The 18,906-nt window shown below is 39.7% G+C and overlaps 1 protein-coding gene across 4 annotated transcripts; it reads left to right on the top strand.

Moving 5' to 3' along the window:
* The first annotated feature begins 259 nt into the window (after positions 1-259).
* On the top strand, positions 260-18,581 carry tbccd1 (TBCC domain containing 1). 4 transcript variants are annotated; one of them, XM_063051885.1, is made up of 8 exons: positions 260-381; positions 1,998-2,335; positions 4,490-4,639; positions 7,277-7,643; positions 14,159-14,339; positions 15,386-15,883; positions 16,546-16,616; positions 17,115-18,581. In XM_063051885.1, the coding sequence occupies exons 1-8, from the start codon at positions 312-314 to the stop codon at positions 17,261-17,263; spliced, it is 1,824 nt and encodes a 607-aa protein (XP_062907955.1). In that variant the 5' UTR covers positions 260-311; the 3' UTR covers positions 17,264-18,581. The 4 variants fall into 4 exon arrangements, with proteins under 4 accessions (XP_062907955.1, XP_062907954.1, XP_062907956.1 ...); XM_063051884.1 differs by having other exon boundaries at positions 14,153-14,339; XM_063051886.1 differs by lacking the exon at positions 16,546-16,616 and having other exon boundaries at positions 14,153-14,339.
* The last annotated feature ends 325 nt before the right edge of the window (positions 18,582-18,906 follow it).

The following is an 18,906-nucleotide window of genomic DNA, read 5'->3' as shown; positions in this document are numbered from 1 at the left end:
ACCGGTTGGGACTTATTGTTTGCTCTTGAATCCAACATCTGCGGTTTCTTGACCTCCATTTTCATTTGTCGTTGGACTTTTCTAAACGCCTTCTGTCCGCGGGTGGAAAAACGTTAAGCAAGATGCTGATGGACTGCAGCAGCCGAGGAGGGAAATGGACAGCCGACCTTCCGAGTCGTGACACCTGCACCGCCTGTTGCTCTCCCGAGTCCCGCCACTGGGGCGGCGCTGCTGCCTTTGCGTCGCCTCTTCCCGCCCCCACCCGGCGACCGGTGCCTCTTGGCTCCTGTCAAGCGGCGAGTTGTTGGTGCATGCACCAAGGCGGCACTAACCGACGGGCGGCGGAGTGGTGGCCCCGTGGGGTCGACAGTGGCTTCGCCGGTAAGGACTAACCTTCTCAGGTGGACTGGGTATCTCCGAGTCCAGAGCTGCGAGTAGGCGGAGAGAGGAACCGAGGCTATACGTGCCACTCTGGGTTCCTGCCACTGTGCAGGTGGAACGGCGGTGCAGAGGCCGTGGCCCCCGGCCCCATTCCGGTCTCTCTGCCCGCTGCTACCGGGCCTCCTGTCTGATGCATTTACTCGTAGTACTCGCGGTTCAAATGTCACAGCAGAACCCTGGTGTGGGGCAGTGGAGTGTCGTGATGTCGGAGGTGTTGTTTGATCTCGAGGGGACACTGATCTCCTGCCCCGCTAATTGCTATAGAATCGTAAAAGTGACAAGAAACTTTATTGGCTATGACTTACTTTGGAATACTGATAATTGATTTATTTGCGTCCCATGTACTGAGAGGCAGTGAAAAGCTTGTTTTGCATGCAATCTAGAAACATCATTTGATCCGTTTGATCATTTGATCGAGGAGGTGTGAAAGGAAATCGTTATAGTTAGCCAAAATGCAAAGTCGATGAGGTAGATTAGGAGATTGAGCAAGAAGAGAATCCGATATCAGTGGGATAGAAGCTGCCTTGAGTGTGGTGATGGATGCTCTCAAATACTACCTTCGCTAATTCTTCTGCCCTACAGAAAGGGGGGCGGGTGGGGAAGAGAGAAGAGAAAATGACTGGTGAGAGAAAAACTAGGAAAATGTTATCCATAAATATTAATCTTTATGTATTAACATATTGCTGCAAATGCATGTTGAGCTTATGTTTTCCTCTGAAAAAACTTCATTGCTTAAATTACCCAGTGCTACAAGTATTTTTCACAGGTAACACGTTTAATACTGGTACCTCATTTGGACTAAAATGGGACTGTATTACAATCTTCCATAATGCAAAGAAGTTCAAGTTGAAAAAGATAAAGTTTGGTGTTGATTTGTTTACGTTTTTTACATAAATTTAGTGAGTAAATTTTTTCCATATCTCCAAGTTCTGGGTAATGATTTGTGAGTTTTGGAAGGGTGAAGTAATCCAAATGGCTGTACAGTCTAAGTCTTAGGCAGGTATTTGCTCTGAACAGTTAATTTTTTCAGATCATTTAAGTGACCAACTTTACGTATATTTTGGTTTTGGGATGTTTCAATAAGGTTATCTTTTGATAGAGCTAAAGAAAAGGACATCCATAGAAAAGGAAGTTTGAATTAACTGCATTTATCATTTGGACCTGAATGAAATCAGTGTATATTTAATTTTTTTTATTTATTCACTTACGGGATGTGGGTGTCACCAGCTAAGCCAGCATTTAATGGCCATACCTAGTTGCCCCTGAGAAGATGATGATGAGCTGCCTTCTTGAACCACTGCAGTCCCTGAGGTGTAGGTACACCCACAGTGCTGTTAAGGAGAGAATCCCATGGGTTTGACTGAGCGACAATGAAGGAATGGTGATATGTTTCCAAGTCAGGATGGTGAGTGACTTGGAGGGAGATTTTCAAGTGATTTTTAATAATTAAGCAAAAGGAGTACATGTAATGATTATTTTAAAATATAAATATATTTAAGTTATTTTGTCATTAAGTGAACTGTGAAGTAAAATACTGTATATTTCCATTTACACAGAAATGGAGCAACCACATGTCCGGCTGTGGGCAAAATATGAAACCTTTGTTGTCGGCGTCTTGCAGATCCCACCTCCATCAAAATTCAGCATGCACTATCTTCGAAAGATGGCAACATACGTTCGAACAAAGGGAGGAGATGGCAGTTATCCCAGGCTTTCCTGGCCCATGTGGAGGCATATTGCCTGTGGAAAGTTGCAGCTAGCTGAAAATTTGGCATGGCTGTACTTTGAAACATTTGACATTCTTCTTGAGAAAACGGCAGAGGAGAGGTTACAGTGGGCTGAAGAGGTATCCCGCTGCAGATCGGAAGAAGAAATTGACAAACTTAAAAACAAGGCATGAATTTTTTTTTTAAGAATTTGTAATTCTTTTTTGGTAGTGGAGAAATTATAGCCTATTATTTTAATCAATCATAGAACTTCTCTAACCACTTCTCTACTGGTGTCAGACCATACGATTATATCTGGACGCAATGTGGTGAAAGCTATTTGCTCCGGGAAACTGCCTTTCCCGTCCAGGTCGGCCTTGACACACCAATCATTGGCTGAAGAAAGTATGCTTGATCGTGAGCCTGTGCTGTCCAACCTCGACTTGGAGCCTTCTTTCACAAATGATATACGATGCTCTGTGCAGCATGGGGCATGAGATAAGTTGTGCTGCAGTACTCCCTTCTCAACCGCTTCTGTTACAACTTTGAGAACGTTGTTATGTCTCCAAGTGTACATGCCGCTGGAAAGATTGACTCTGCATGTACTCAAAATATGTTGAAGTGTTCCCTTCTCGCCACAAGCAGCATACCTGTCTTGTCTTACCTTCATACCAGGTGCTGAGGTTGGCAGGTGTTGGGAGCAGATCGTACGCTGCTCTGCATAGAAAAGAAATATGGAGCGGTTCCATCTGCCACAGAACATTCCAAGATAGATGTCGTTGTTCAACACTCTCCCACCGGGTCCAGGCCCCTTGTTTGGCCAGGCCAGCTGTTTTAGCTAACCTCTTCTCTTCTACCTCTCAATAATGTCTACCATTTTGCTGGGATTCTTCAACAAAGATTATTGCCTTATGAACTTATCAGGTTATTATATGTTATATGTAGAATTATGAGGCAGCTTTTGAAATCCCAGTTTTTGCAGAATAGTAAAAAGTGACACAACACTTTAATAGAGTTTTTTTTGCATGTGCGTGTGTGTACGATGTTGGGATGATGTCTTTTTCATACCTTTACAAGGCACGGAGCGGGAGAGAGACTGTGTGGTGTGCCACTCCTCACACAGTCATTTTGCAGTATTTTTCCCTTTATTTTACGAGGTCGAGTTGTGATCTTGATACTCAACCCGGCACGGATGTAAAGCCTACTCGGGAGCAGCCCCGACTGGATTCAAACACGGGAACCTTCGTTCCAGAGTCCGGCGCTGATGTCATTGCGTCACTAGCTGGCCCTCTGATAGAGTTTTGACTCCTACTAACATGGAGAATAATTTCATTGGAATCCTAGTCACCCATATTCATCAGTGGCTATGGAAATGTTTGGTACAGATTCTTCTTGGTGGCGTATGGAAATGAATCTACTATTTCCTGAAAGTGCATTTATAGTTAACCGATGGAGAAGACATGCAAAGGCTTCAGTTTTACCAATTCTATATCTGTAGCTAAAGAGCCAGGCTTGTTAGATGAGTCATAATGGAGCAAGTTTGTGAATTCCTTAATTCCAGCACTGACATGGTTTTAGAAAGATTATTTGCATTATATCCAGTTTATAGTGTAATTGACATTCATGGTTGTGTTGCTTCAGCCTTTTCAGAGCCTCAGAATTTTCTGACAGATTATCTGACTTGGCACATTCTGGGAACGTCTTTATTTAAAGCTGCCTCCATATACTACCTGATACTTTAGAAAAACATTGATTAGTGCAGATACGTTTTGATTAGTTTATACTTTCCATTAATGATTGTGATTGTAAAAATACACTTTAGTAGTTGTCTCATGCAAATTGGTACTCATAAGAGTATATTTCAAAGAATGCTCATTACAAAAAGTATGAAAGCTGGTAAGGGTTTGAACTAGAATGCTCTTTCTACTTTTGGGTTACTATGTTAGGAGGATCAAGTAAAGGCAAAGTGTGCAGACATGGAAATCTAAGGAATATAACATTTTATGAAAAATTAATAATTTGTTCATTTAGCTTGATAACCTGATTTTTTTTTTGAGAAGATAGCAGGAAATAATATTAAGAACTCTGAATGTTACATTTTGTTCTAATTTCTTGTAATGGTTGAGAGGTTTTCAAAGCGGATAGTTTCACAGCATTAACTTTATACATGGAAGATAATATTTCTGATATAAAAGGTAGTTAAGTATATTGGAGTAATTTTACTGACACAAGTTTTGTAAAAGGTTGCGATGTCTTGTGTAACACATAAATGTGATACAAAATGTACAATATTTTAATTAGTTGTGTAGTTTTAAAACACATAATATTATTTTTTCGCACAGTTATCAGTGGATACACTGCAGTTCCTGCTGTTTCTTTATGTTCAACAGCTGAACAAAGTTTCTCTACGGACATCCTTGATTGGAGAGGAATGGCCAAGTCCCAGGTCACGATCACCTGATCTGGATGTAAAATCTAATTCTCAGAGCAAGGTAGGCTTACCAATAAAATGCATATACACCTACCAAATGAAAGGAAATGCACTTAACTTTATTACGTTGGATGTAAGCTTCAACTCTGTATTGTGCGTTGCTTACTTGCTGTTGAGCAGAAAATGTAACACAGTTGGCAAGAGACGATTCTTCATTTCCCCATTTCAGTAACGGTAATAAAGATATAGGAATTCCAAGCCAAAAATCAACTCCAATTATCGACTGCTGTTTGTTCTTCTCCATCGTCCTTTCCAAAAGATAATTAAAGGCTCTACTGCTGACATCTTCCAATAATTTTGAGTCCAAGTAAATAGTGGTTTTTCAGTGTCAACAGCTGCAATCAAAAATCAAGAGTCTTGGCATCTTATTTCATAGAAAGAGCTACTTACTTGGTAAATCTATTCTTAAGATTATATTAGTTTACTGTTTGTTCAAGTAAAATATGAATTTTGATCAAACGTGATGAGCAGATTTAAAATGTATTGCATTCTAAATCATCGTCAAGTAAACATTAGTAATCTGTAGTTCTGTTACTGAATATATAAATTAAATTTTTCCAGAGCAGATTATATCTCTAAAACTAGTAAAATGTATGGCCCATTGAGAGTTTGCTATTGCCCTCTTCCTTGTAGACTACTTAATGTATTTACAGAGAAATCCTTATTCAGCTCACTTTAGTCCTAGATCTTTAATTATCCAGAATGATTTGTTAGTGATTGCCAATTTTTCCTGCAGTTAGTGTTTTTTCTACCTTTTTGAAGTTCTATTTCCTTGGTTAGTCACTGCAATTTTTCGACACTCAAATTTTCTACTTGATTCCTCTTTATATGGTTAAACCTCTTTCCATCAACTCTAAAAGCAGTGGTTTTGTGTTATTTCTTTCTAACTATCTATGTGAATCAGTTCCCCATGATACTGCAATGTTTAAAATACCAGATTAGTAATTAAAATTCTGGACTAAAAGTTCCATGATCAGAGTTCAAGTCCTACTGTAGCAGCTGTAGAGCTTAATTATTTTTAAGTCCATTAAACTATGGCCAGCAACCACTTGTTTACTGAAAAAAACACAATTCATTGCCAAATGCCTTTAGGGGAAGAAATCTGTTGCTTTTGTTGTTCTGGTGTGACTCTAGGCTCTTACTACGCCATGAAATGGCTGAGGAAATAATTCATTTGTACGGTAACCATGGCCTGTCATCACACGGGCAGTTAGGAATGAATCATAAATGGTGGCTTTGTGAGCAATCCCCACAAAAATTGGAGAAACTCTTGATGCTCAAGTGTGGATTTTGTTGTGTTGTTATTGTAAAGAGCCAGCAAAGATGCAGTGGACTCTTTGACATCCCTCTGCAGTGTAATGCGCGTGGTTCTCAGGATTCATAATAAACTGTTTCAAAAGGGAACAATAACACTGATTTTTAAAAAGCTGGCAAATGAAGTCTTATGAAGTATTTGTATAACCCTGTTATAGTACTCCCAATTGCTTGTCCTAAACTCTTATGAATAGTTCCCAAAACCTGCTTGTGTTGGAAGCTTTAAAGGAGTCTTCTGTGAACGTTGTCATGAATTTTCCATCTATTGTTATCAAAGAACACTCACTCATGTTATATTCTATGCTCCAATTAAATGTCCTTTTTAAATACACGTGCCTATGTCTATACACTTCCATTTCCATTTGTGATTCCCTAAAGATTAACTTGCAGGTTGATATGGTAGTAAAGAAGGCAAACACACTGTTTCGAGAGGACAAAATAAAATCAAGGATGTAATGCTGAGGCTTTTTAAGGCATTGGTCAGACCGCACTTGAAGTATTGTGAGCAGCCTTGGGCGGCTTATCTAACAAAAGATGTGCTTGCATTGGAGAGAGTCCAGAGGAGGTTCACAAAAATGATCCTGGGAATGAAGGGTTAAGATATTAGGAGCATTGGATGGCTCTGGGCCTGTACTCATTGGAGTTTAGAAGAAAGAGGGTAATCTTAATAAAATCTATCGAATATTGAAAGACTTGGATAGAGTGGACATGGAGCTGACGTTTCCTATAGTGGGGGAGTCTAGGACCAGAGGGTACAACCTCAGAATACCAGGATGTCCCATTAGAACATATGAGGAATTTCTTTATCCACTGGGTGGTGTACCTGTGGAATTCATTGCCACAGATGGCTGTGGAGGCCAAGCCATTGTGTATCTTTGAAGCAGAGATTGATTAGTAAGGGCATTAAAAGTTACGGTGAGAAGGCAGGAGAATGGGGTTGAGAGGGATAATAGATCAGACTTGATGAGCCAAATGGTCTAATTCTGCCCCTACGTCTACTACCAACTTTTTAAAGCTGGACTTGTCATGCAATTTGTTATCATTAATGATTTACTGTGCTGTTAACATACTTCTCCAGATTTTTGACCTTAGAGATCAGAAGAGGGTACGGCAGCATACACTATGGTGGAATCCAATAGGGAAACAAAGCTATTTTAAAACATCCTTTGCTTTCTCTTGAACAATTTTGCAACCATCTATTCATTCTACACAAAACAATGCAACTTAACTTTGCATAACAATGTCTTATGTAGCGAAATGTTTAAAAAATGCTAGTTCTGAAATATTTATTCAAAGCCTTTTATCTTGTTTTTGTGTAATCTAGAACATGGATGACCATAACCATCTAACATTTGCTCTGAGCCACTTGTCAGAGTTGTTGGAACTTCTGCTAGACCCTGAACAGCTTACCATTTCAGCCCACACAACCCATGACAGCATGATATCTGCGGAAGCAGTTAGAGCCTTGAACTTTCTCTTTGAAGGAAGTATTGGTCGGAATGAAGCAATATACCCTGTGCATGAACTGGCTCGTTGGCAACCAATCCTGGGTACAACTGGCTATTCCAAGCTTTCCAAGATGTTCCATTTTCATAAGCTGGAAGCCTGGCTGAGAAGTGTGCTTGGACCTAATCCATTTGGCACTGCCCTCTGTTTCCAAAAAGGAAAGAAATTAGCATGGGCACAGCAAGGTAATTTTTGAGGACTTGATCTTGATGTTTAATTTATTGCAATCTGTGACAAGATAATATATATTTTTTCAAAAGTTGTAAGTTTACATGGGCTGTTAGGTGCTAGTAGTAAGTAGAAGTTGTTTTTTGAAAAATATATTCTTTTTTGGGCATTTCCCCAACCTACTAAAAAGGCTGAGCCTGGTAATCCGATCGATCGAGGTGGGATGCGTCCACCAACAGCAAAGAGCTGACAACACACTGCATCGATGGAAACCTGGAAAGATGCACTTCTTACTGAGGAAGCGTGGGAAAAGAGCTGGGCTGCTGGTCAGATTGAAGCTGAGGGGCTTCAGGGTCCCTATGCCCACCATCCTACTAGCTAACGTGCAAGCCATAGAGAACAAGGTGGATGATCTTAAAGGGAGACTCACCTACTGCAGGGAGATGCAGAACTGCCATGTATTCTGTTTCACCGAGACCTGGCTCTCCCCTGCCACCCCCGACTGTGCCATCTGACCGGAGGGATTTTCGATCCATCGGATGGACCGCATGGCGTCTTCGGGCAAGACGAGGGGAGGTGGTGCTTGCCTACTGATCAACACTGCGTGGTGCTCGGACACAGTGTCACTGACAAGCTCCTGCTGCCCGGACCTGGAACACCTGTCGGTGAAGTGTTGTCCCTACTATCTGCCATGGGAATTCACCTGGGTCATACTGACAGCAGTATATATTCCCCTCCAGGTGGACGTGAAGTGTGCTCTGAACATACTGTATGCCAACATCAGTGAACTTGAGACCAGGTATCTGGAGGCTTTGCTCATTACAGCCGGGGTCTTTAACTAGGCCAACCTCAGAAAGGCGCTGCCAAAGTTATACCAACATGTCTCCTACCCACTAGAGGCCCGAATATACTTGATCACTGCTACACAGCAGTCAAGGATGCCTACCGTTCCGTCCCACGACCTCACTTCGGAAAATCGGACCATCAGGCTGTACTTCTCCTCCCGGCTTACAAACGGAAACTGAAGTGGGAGGTCATGGTGTCAAAAGTAGTGTTGCGTTGGACGGAGGAAACGATTGAGGTCTTCCATGACTGCTTTGAATCAGTGGACTGGTTAGTATTCAAGGACTCAGCAGCTAACCTCAATGAGTATGCCTCAGCTGTCACGGACTTTATTTGGAAATGCACGGAGGACTGTGTGTCTCGCAAGATGATCTGGGTATTCCCTAACCAGAAACCTTGGATGAATTATGAGGTCAAGTCCCTTATAAAGGCTAGAGCTGCGGTTTTTAGGTCCAGGGATACTGGTCGCTACATGGAATCCAGGCGTGAACTCCAGAAAGCCATTAAGGGCACCAAGAGGCAATATCAAGCCAAGTTGGAAGCCAAGGCTAACCAGAGTGATGCCAGTAGACTATGGCATGGTCTAAATGAGATCACTGGGCGCAAAGAAAAGGCTGGGAATATCAATAACTGTGGTGCTTCTCTTCCTGATGAACTTAACGTATTCTACACAAGATTGGAACAGAAGAGGAGCGTCCTGCTCCCTCCGGATGAACCGGACCTGGTGGCATCGAGATTCATCATCACCGAGGACGACGTTAGAAGGGCCTTCCTGAAGATAAATCCAAGGAAGGCGACGGGCCCGGATGGCATCCCAGGATGGGTTCTCCGGGCCTGTGCAAGGGAGCTAGCTGGAGTGTTTGCTGACATCTTCAACTGCTCCTTGTTTCAGTCTAAGATCCCCTCCTGTTTTAAGAAGGCAACGATAATCCCAGTGCCGAAGAAGAGCAAGGTGGCATGCCTGAATGACTATCGACCTGTGGCTCTGACATCAATTGCTATGAAGTGCTTCTAGAGATTGGTTATGGCACACATCAACCACAGCCTACCGGTCAAACTCGACGCTTTGCAATTCGCCAACTGGAGCAACAGGTCAACGGCAGATGCCATCTCTCTGGCCCTACATTCCTCCTTAGAACACCTGGAGAATAAAGACGCATACGTAAGGCTCCTTTTCGTTGACTACAGCTCTGCCTTTAATACCATCATTCTAAATAATCTGATTCCTAAGCTCCGGAACCTGGTCCTTAGCACTCAGATCTGTAGCTGGATCTTCAACTTCTTCACAGACAGGACCCAGGCTGTAAAGATAGGGGACAAGCTCTCCTCCACAATCACTCTGAGCACCGGTGCCCCACAAGGCTGTGTACTCAGCCCCCTGCTGTACTCACAAGCATGATTGTGTAGCCAAGTTTCCATCAATCTCAATATATAAGTTTGCTGATGACACAACAATTGTAGGCCGTATCTCGGGTAATGATGAGTTTGAGTACAGAGAGGAAATTAAGAACCTGGTGGCATGGTGTGAAGACAATAACCTATCCTTCAACGTCAGCAAGACGAAGAAATTGGTTGTTGACTTCAGAAGGAGTAGCGGACTGCACGACCCCATTTACATCGGTGATGCGCAAGTGGAACAGGTCAAAAGCTTTAAGTTTTCGGGGTCAATATCACAAATGACCTGACTTGGTCCAATCAAGCAGAGTTCACTGTCAAGAAGGCCCACCAGCATCTTTACTTCCTGAGAAAACTAAAGAAATTTGGCCTGTCCCCTAAAACCCTCACTAATTTTTATAGATGCACTGTAGAAAGCATTCTTCTCGGGTGCATCACAACCTGGTGTGGAAGTTGTCCAGTCCTAGACCGAAAAAAGCTGCAGAAGATCGTGAACACGGCACAGCACATCACACTAACCAATCTTCCATCCTTGGACTCACTTTATACCACACGCTGTCGGAGCAGTGCTGCCAGGATAATCAAGGACACGACCCACCCAGCCAACATACTTTTCATCCCTCTTCCCTCTGGGAGAAGGCTCAGGAGTTTGAAGACTTGTACAGCCAGATTTGGGAACAGCTTCTTTCCAACTGTGATAAGACTGCTGAACGGACCCTGACCCGGATCTGGGCCGTACCCTCCAAATATCCGGACCTGCCTCTTGGTTTTTTTGCACTACCTTACTTTCCATTTTTCTATTTATGATTTATAATTTAAATTTTTAATATTTACTAATTTTTACTATTATTAATATTTAATATTTGTAATCCAGGGTGTGTGAAGCACAGAATCAAGTATCGCTGTGATGATTGTATGTTCTGTATCAATTGTTTGGCGACAATAAAGTATAATATCAATTATAACATAATTACAAGAATTAAGCTGGTCTTTTTATATTTGGAATATGAAAGCTGGAATCCTCTGAACCGTTTGTCAATACAGTCTGTTGTGGGAAATCATCTGAGGGAAAACTCCGTAACTCCATAATTGCTTTCTAACTCTGTCCGACGGGGTCTCTGTGTTGTTAGAAAATGCTGCTAATCAATTCTAATTAAAAGTACATTGCTTGAGTGATAATTAATACCAATGATTCACAACCATTGACTTCTAACTTCATAATTGAATGTCCACATTCCATCGTCGTCAGGAACCACAAGAATGATTAAGGTGCTCAAACAAGTAATTGTCGGCTGTTTTTCTTGTCAATTCTTTCCTGGCTTTATAACAAGCATACCTGACTAATAGTCAGTAAATTGTCAGTAAAGCATGAGGTATTTAAATATGCAAGAAAATCTATTTTAATTTAGTCACACATATTTTAAAATTTAAGTATAATGAATTTCAAAAAAAAAACTGGTGGCTATCAGAGTTAAAAATATGAAAATACATTCTTCCAGGTATTCCTTGGGCACAGTATCCTAGGCATACAATCATCAGTTAATTTATTAATAATCTTTTCTCTATAATACATTATTCCAGGAGTTCCTTGGGCACAATGTCCTAGGCATACAATTATCAGTTAATTTATTGGTAACCTTTTCTCCAGAATGAGACATTTTATATAGTGTCTTGCACAACTTCAGTGCAGTCCTAGTTTTTTTTTAGCCATTCAAATACTTCCACAGTCTGATCACTTTGAAATATGGAAGTTATTTTGTGTATAGTAAACCCCTAATCAGCAATGTTAAAATGACAGGTCAGTGATGTTGAGGATAGAATACCAGCAAGTTCAAGAAGCGGTCATGGATTTTGCTGATGACTGTAGTCTTTTACTTCATTCACCTGATAATTTTTCTCATATCATCAACATTCCAGCTAATTGATTATTGCAGAAAATACTGTGTGCCACTTCAAATAAGGGTCTTATCATTTCTTGACATGTAATGGTATTATTCTCATTCATATTGAGGAATACAATAACCCAAAGTGAAGTAGAGACCAGAAACCTAACTATAGTGTCCATGTTAACTGGTTACAAAGCAGAAAAGTGACTGTGTTCAGCAAAGCAAGATTCCTCAGGAACTTTTCACTGCCTACAAGACCCAAGCCTGCATTGTAATAAACAATTTGCTGGAGGAGCTCAACGGGTCAGTCCTGATGCAGGATTTCCACAGAAAACAACAATTTATTTTCCTCTTCAGATGCTGCTCGACCTGCTGAGTTCCTCCAGCATATTGTTCGTTCTCTATTCTAGCATCTGAAGTGTCTTGTGTGTCCATTGTAGTGAACTGGGTCTGCCTCAGGATGTGTGCAGCGCCAAAAGTTTCAAAATATGTTAGAACCATGTCAGACAAAGCATTCCAATTTATCAGCACATCAAAAGTAATTCTAAGTAGTTTCTCTACCTTGCTCTTGGTTTGCTTCTTTCGTAGTTGATACATCTTGATTGCAGTATGCAGATGGATATCTGCATTTTATCTAGGTCGCATCAGCAACACAATCAAACTATTCCCCTCACCCTGCCCAGTTTAGAAGGCTAGAGTGTAGCTGCAAGTTAAAGCTGGAGTGTAGGCATATTTTTTTTCTCTGCGTCACAGGGCATCCTAATTTGGAAATAAATAGCTGGTCCTCAACTATCTTATTCAAGAAGGCATTGACCTTGCTCATGTCCACCAACTACTTCAACCTGATGACCATCCTTGCTGAACAGCACTGACTGAGCACATTCAATAAAGTTCAAAGTAAATTTATTATCAAAGTACATATGTCACCATATACAACCCTGTGATTCATTTTCTTATCGACATTTACAACAGGTAGAAGAAACACAATAGAATCAATGAAAGACGTCTCCCCAACAGGATGGACAAACAATCAATGTACAAAAGATGACAAACTGTGCAAATACAAAAAGAAAAACAATAAGTAATAATAAATATCGAGAACATGAGATGGAGTTATTGAATTAAGTCGGTTGTGTTAGCAGTTCAGTCATGGGGTGAGTGAAGTTATCCCCTCTGGTTCGAGCACCTGATGGTCAAGGGGTAATTGTTCCTGAACCTGGTGGTGTGTGTCCTGAAGCCCCTGTGGCAGCAGCGTGAGGAGAACATGGCGAGATGATGGATGCTGCTTTCCTATTTTCCTGTGACAGGGCTCCGTAAACAGTAGATGTGCTCAACGGTAGGGAAGGCATAATCCACATTTCTGGAACAACAAAACGTCATATCGGCGAAGCATAATTCTTGAAAATGAGGTTAAATGAACTGGGTAACGTGGTAGCACAGTAGTTAATGTTGCTGCCTCATGCTCCACGGGCTGCAGTTTGCTTCTGATCTTGGATGCTGTCTGTGGAGTTTGCATGTTACCCCACAGGTTTGGTACAACAGGTTGGTTCAATCTTGACTTCAGGTGCTGAAGTTCTGTTCCCTAAGAGAATAATGAACACTATTCCCTGGGTTTCCCCCAATTTATTCTGGCATATCGAAGATCCTTGGATAGATTAATTAGTGGCAAAAAAATTAAAAGGGAGTTGATGGGCTTGATAGAAGAAGTTGCAGGAATATTGGAAATATGTACTTACTTGGCATGTACCATGAGCATGTATGCCTGTGTCAATAAACCTGGATTATTAATGGTAGGATGGGATGATTAATCTGCCTGGAACCAGCATGGACCCAGTAAATAAATATTTATAAAGATGGTGGCCTTTTAGCAGAGTTTCCATATCTGAGTAGATACATACGTTATTGGTTCCAAAGGAAATTACAAGTGCACAGATATCCAAATATTAGAAGAGAAGTAAGAAAGAATAAAAAATAAGTTTCCTCAAACAGTCTAGTGGTGGGGGTCATCACTTCCCTGGCTATAGGTTGACTTATTATATAGCCTAATGGCCTAGGGTAAGAATGACCTCATCTGTTCTCTTTTTGGAACAGCGCAGTAGTCTTATTGGAAATAATCTTACAGCAAAGTATTGTTTGTAGTGGGCAATATCATCTTTATTTCTGTAGTTCTAGTGCTCATCAAATTAAATGGAATCAGTATTACATTATTTCTGAAACATTTAAAACAGGCATTCATTTTGCTATTCATTTAGTTGATCGGATTTATAACTGGGTTGTTGCAGTTGAATTTGTGGTGTCATGGTATTAAAGTAGGTTTGCTTTAGCGTGTCCAATCACTAACTTGTGACGTCCAGACATTTGGACTATCTATATGTAACTGAGCTGCTTTCTCTCTTTCTAAGTTGAAGGTACAACAAAGCGGGCGAAGATTTCATGCAATACTTACACAGCACCTAAAGGCCACAAGGTGGTGATAATGACACAAGTGTACAAACAGACCCTGGCGAAGAGTTCAGATCAGCTGGTTGGAGCTCATGTTAAAATTCATCGCTGCAATGACTGCTTCATATATCTGCTATCTCCTTTAAGGTAAGATTAGTGTTTCTGAAGTAAAAGTTTTGAAGAAGGACATTTTTACACTCATTCCAATAAAGGACGGACTCATTCAGCAATTTCATTGGCTATATTAGTATATTTATATTGCTTTATGCAGTTGTAGTTTTTTGGTGTTATGGTTGAATGTCTGAATGAAAGGTTTTTGAAAAAAGCAAATAGGCAATGAGGTAATTAGTCTTAGGTCAATGATAACTACTTTAGTGTAGGGATCTTTATACTTCATGTTATTGAAAAAGCCATTAGTACTGAGTTTAAATAGACAATCTGAAAACTCAGCAAATGTGCACGAAATGCATTTTGAATGAGCTGCCCTGCTCAGAAAATTGATGCAATAACATGTTGCATCATGGAGTCATAGAACACTGCAGCATAGAGACAGGCCCTACAGTCCATCTAGTCCATGCTATACTTGTTATTCTGCTTGTTTCATTGACCTACACCTGGAGCATAGCGCTCCATACCCCTTCCATCCAAATTTCTCCTGAATGTTGTAAACCTCTCACAATTTTGTATACCTCTATAAAATCTCCTCATTCTCCTATGCTCTGGGAAAATATTCTGTCTTATTCAACTTTTCCCTGTAACTTGGGTCCTCAAGCCCTGGCACCAACCTTGTGAATTTTGTCTGCACTCTTTCAATCTTATTAATAATTTTCCTGAGGGTAGATGACAAGAACTGCACCTATCATGACATGGTAAAATTTAGTTTGAGCCTATTTTTAATTCACCTCTACACTCCCACCTCACCCCAAATAGTGAGTTATTGCTGATAACTGATGGCAGCACAAATTGGAGTCCATACGCAAAATCAGTTTGGACTACTTTCAAGATAACACCTTTGGATATGGTCTTGAAGAAAGTAACTTGCTCATTCTCAGGCTAGAAAGTAGTGCTTTGTAGTAAAGAATTTAGTTATTTGTATATCCAGCAGAAAATGTAAATTGGAATGAGATGAATAGTTACGAAGATTTTGTCTTTATTTTTATGTACATCATATGTATATTGGTTTCTCATTGCAGGTCTGTCAGTATTGAGAAATGCAGAAACACCACCTTTGTTCTTGGCCCTGTCCAAACAACCATCCACATCCATGGCTGTAATGATGTGAAAGTAATAGCTATCTGCCGCAGACTTTCAATCTCATCATCATCTTCGTGTACTTTCTACTGTCTCACAACTACCCGCCCTCTTATAATGTCTGGGAACTCGAGCTTAACATTTGCCCCATACCATACCTATTATCCATTGTTGGAGGATCACATGGCAAGAACAGGGATAGCCACAATTCCCAATTATTGGAATAAGCCAATATGTATTGGTGTGGACAACAATGAAGTACCTGTCTATCAGCTGTTACATCCCAAGGCCTTCTATGTATTTGTGATTCCATTTGAAATGGAGGGAGACACCATGGAGATTCCTGGAGGATTGCCGCCGCCATATGAAAAGGCCATAAAACACAGAGAGCAGAAAATTCAGAACTGGCAGAAGACTGTTAAGGAAGCAGGACTTAGCAAGTTAGTACATGTATACTGAAAATAGATTATTAATTCTAGAATGGCATAGGTCTTCTCCATTCCTTTTGAAAGCAGCAATTTGCTGAAAACTGCTTTATGTATATCAGTAGTACCCAAGTATGTTACTCTAAATGCAGTATTTTAGTCCTAGCAATGTTTGTCAGGCCTGTTTGCAGAACCATAAAAATTACTAATACTATGTCTTTAGGACATGTAACGTGTTTGTTTTTAATAGTTTAGTACTCCACTGAATTATTTTTACAAGGTTCTTTGTAACACCAGTGCTGAAATCAATGAACTCAATACAAATTGATAATGAACTGGAGTCTTGACAAAAATGGAGTTCAGTAATTCATATCTCTGTAATTCTATACTCTACTATAGGCTATCTCACAGAAAGGTTGATTTCAGTTGTAATGTGGTCAGGTGCAGCTGTCAGAATTAGGTGTAAAGACTCAGATCATTGGTTTCTTTTCTAATTGTTATTCAGTGCATTTGAGAATGGAGAATAACCACTTGTAGGCAATGGGCATTTTTGAAAAGGTCCCTCATTCAGTGGTGATCATTTCAGTAAAATTCTTCTGTTAAGAATTTCTGTGTAATTATTGGAGGAGTTTAGCTTTCAACCACAATGTATTTTGGCATCTTTCCATTTATTGCAGCTTTCCAGAAAAACGTCATAATTGTTCATACTTTATTCATCGATATGATATTGTATTTTTGTTCAATACTGGTAAGTCCTTTGGAACTAAATCACTTCAGCACATTTCTTAAAAAAAATAGTTGATATTGTAGGATTATTTAGAGCTATTAAGTCATTTTGATCGACTAATCCTTCAACTAGCTTTATCCCTGATGTTATTCTCAGGTAATTTGCATGTTTTGTGCCAAATTGTCTGAAATGCTGTCATTTAAATGCAAAGGTGCTCCGTAACTTGATCACTGAATCATTCAGATTCTGAGTGTTGGCACAAAAGTATTAATTTATTTTGCTCAGCAGTATAATGATAGTGAATACTGTGTCCTATTAAATTGATTTCTTTTTTAATGGGAATTACACCCCAGTATTTCAATGAAAAGAAAACAATTAAATTCAAGACCATTGGCAAGCTATATTCTATCAAGCATGGTTTAAATTTGTCAGGGTGGAACAGATTTCATTTTATGGTTTTCCCAGTTGAAAAATTATAACATTATCAGATCTTTCTTAATATTTTCTCCTGTTTTCTAGAGAACATCGGAAGTTGTTTCAGAACCTGGTGGAGAAGAAATTCTGTGAATGGTTGGATCAAACTGGGCATCGCCAGCAGCTGGACAGTCTTATTCCAGTACCTTCCCCAAAACAGACTACGTCTTAATTACTACTGGGCTCTGTGCTGAGGAAATAAGCCCATGGCCATTACTGAATTAATAGGCTCATTTCCTCAGCACACTTAGTTGTAGTGGGCTCCAATGTTGGTCCTCAATAATTGTTTGTTTTAACTTAAGTGCACAATTCAGAAATATGTGCTAATAACTGTATTTCAAATAGAATTAAAATACAATTTTAAAACATTTCTAATTATATTTAAAAGTTTATTGTTTTGAGCATTAGTATGCTTGCATGAGTTCATAGAGGTTTTTTTTATTCATGATGTACTTTGTGCTTGGGTCTAATTGAAATTCACTTTACATTTGAGGAACTTTGAAAACATATCCTCTGGCTATGGACACGGATTTGAATATCAGGGAAAAATATTTAACATGACAACTTCAGTACCTTTATGTCTTTTTGAAATGTACATATCAACATTTCCCCTTCCCCTTGCTAATTTTTTGGAATTAAAGTCTGGATAGGATTCCTGACACCATGTGCTCTAAGGGAAATTTTGAAAGCCTTTACTGTATTTCCTTAAGTTTAGGATATCATGATCAATTCAGCAATCAATTTGCCTTGAGTTTATTTTTTTATAATTTAAAAAAAATTAATTGTCTCATATAATGTGTTTCTGCTGAAACTGTTTTTTTGGTCTGAGTGACTTGAATACACCCTTGGTCCCACAGCAAACTATTCTGTGAACAGAACCATTAGACTTGTCACATATCCTTGCCTATGGTTCTTCACTTTTCTGCTGATTCACATATATTTTAAATTTTTAAAGCAGTTGAGATAATTTTAGCTTCAGTTTCTTTCTCTCATTAATTTACCTCTGTGCAATTCTCAGGCTCGTCAACAGTTATTTTTTCCATGTGCCTATGGCACACGAGCTTTGGCAACACACTGGCAAACCAGTTGATTCTGTATGTTCAGGCTCGGTGTATTCTTTACTTGACTTCTACATGTGTATATGTGCATATTGCAGTACAGTTGATGGCTGGCATTCAGATGTGGAAATTGTATCATTTCTGTTGCTGGGATTTAAATTTGGTCCTTTCAAGTTCCATTGATGCAGCAAACCACATTCTGAACTTTCTCTTCCAAATATTTTTTTTTATTCAGTTTGAAAGTCCAAGTTCCTCAACATTTACTTCAAGAACTATTTCCTGCACATGCCTTTAAACTGTTATTGGTAATGTTTGATGACTATCATTTTTGTGAATATTTGCTTTGTACTATAAATATTGAATAACATTCTGTAATGCAAACAAAACACTGTTTCAGTATTAATTGAAGTTAAAGATGAATGCTCAAATTATTTCAACAAAATACAAAATGTTAACTCAAATATGGAGTCATACTCAGTTTTATCTACACAAAACAGAACTGTGGATTATTGGAATTGAATATTATGTAATCATCAGCATATACTTGTTCTTTTTGCCTTATGAGGGAGGGAATGTTTGTTGATGAACCAGGTGAAGATGGTTTGATCTAAAGCACAGCTGTGAGTAGTGACTGCAGTGACATCCTGGGACTGAATTTAATGTCTTCCCAAAATAACACTAACCTGCTAGGGGTAATTGATAAGTTTGTGGCCTAAGGTAGAAGGAGTCAATTTTAAAAAACCTAACATATTTATTTTTCAACATAGTCCCTTCCTACA

Source organism: Mobula hypostoma, chromosome 6, assembly GCF_963921235.1.
Source record: "Mobula hypostoma chromosome 6, sMobHyp1.1, whole genome shotgun sequence".
Lineage (NCBI taxonomy): Eukaryota > Metazoa > Chordata > Chondrichthyes > Myliobatiformes > Myliobatidae > Mobula > Mobula hypostoma.
This window is presented reverse-complemented; position numbering and strand designations above follow the sequence as displayed.

Excerpts from the sequence above, each read along its gene's own strand:
- tbccd1 (XM_063051884.1), top strand. The coding sequence starts at position 312 with ATGCACCAAGGCGGCACTAACCGACGGGCGGCGGAGTGGTGGCCCCGT. Across the intron at positions 382-1,997 it reads GGTCGACAGTGGCTTCGCCG|AAATGGAGCAACCACATGTC; the intron begins GTAAGGACTAAC and ends CCATTTACACAG. Across the intron at positions 4,640-7,276 it reads AATCTAATTCTCAGAGCAAG|AACATGGATGACCATAACCA; the intron begins GTAGGCTTACCA and ends TGTGTAATCTAG.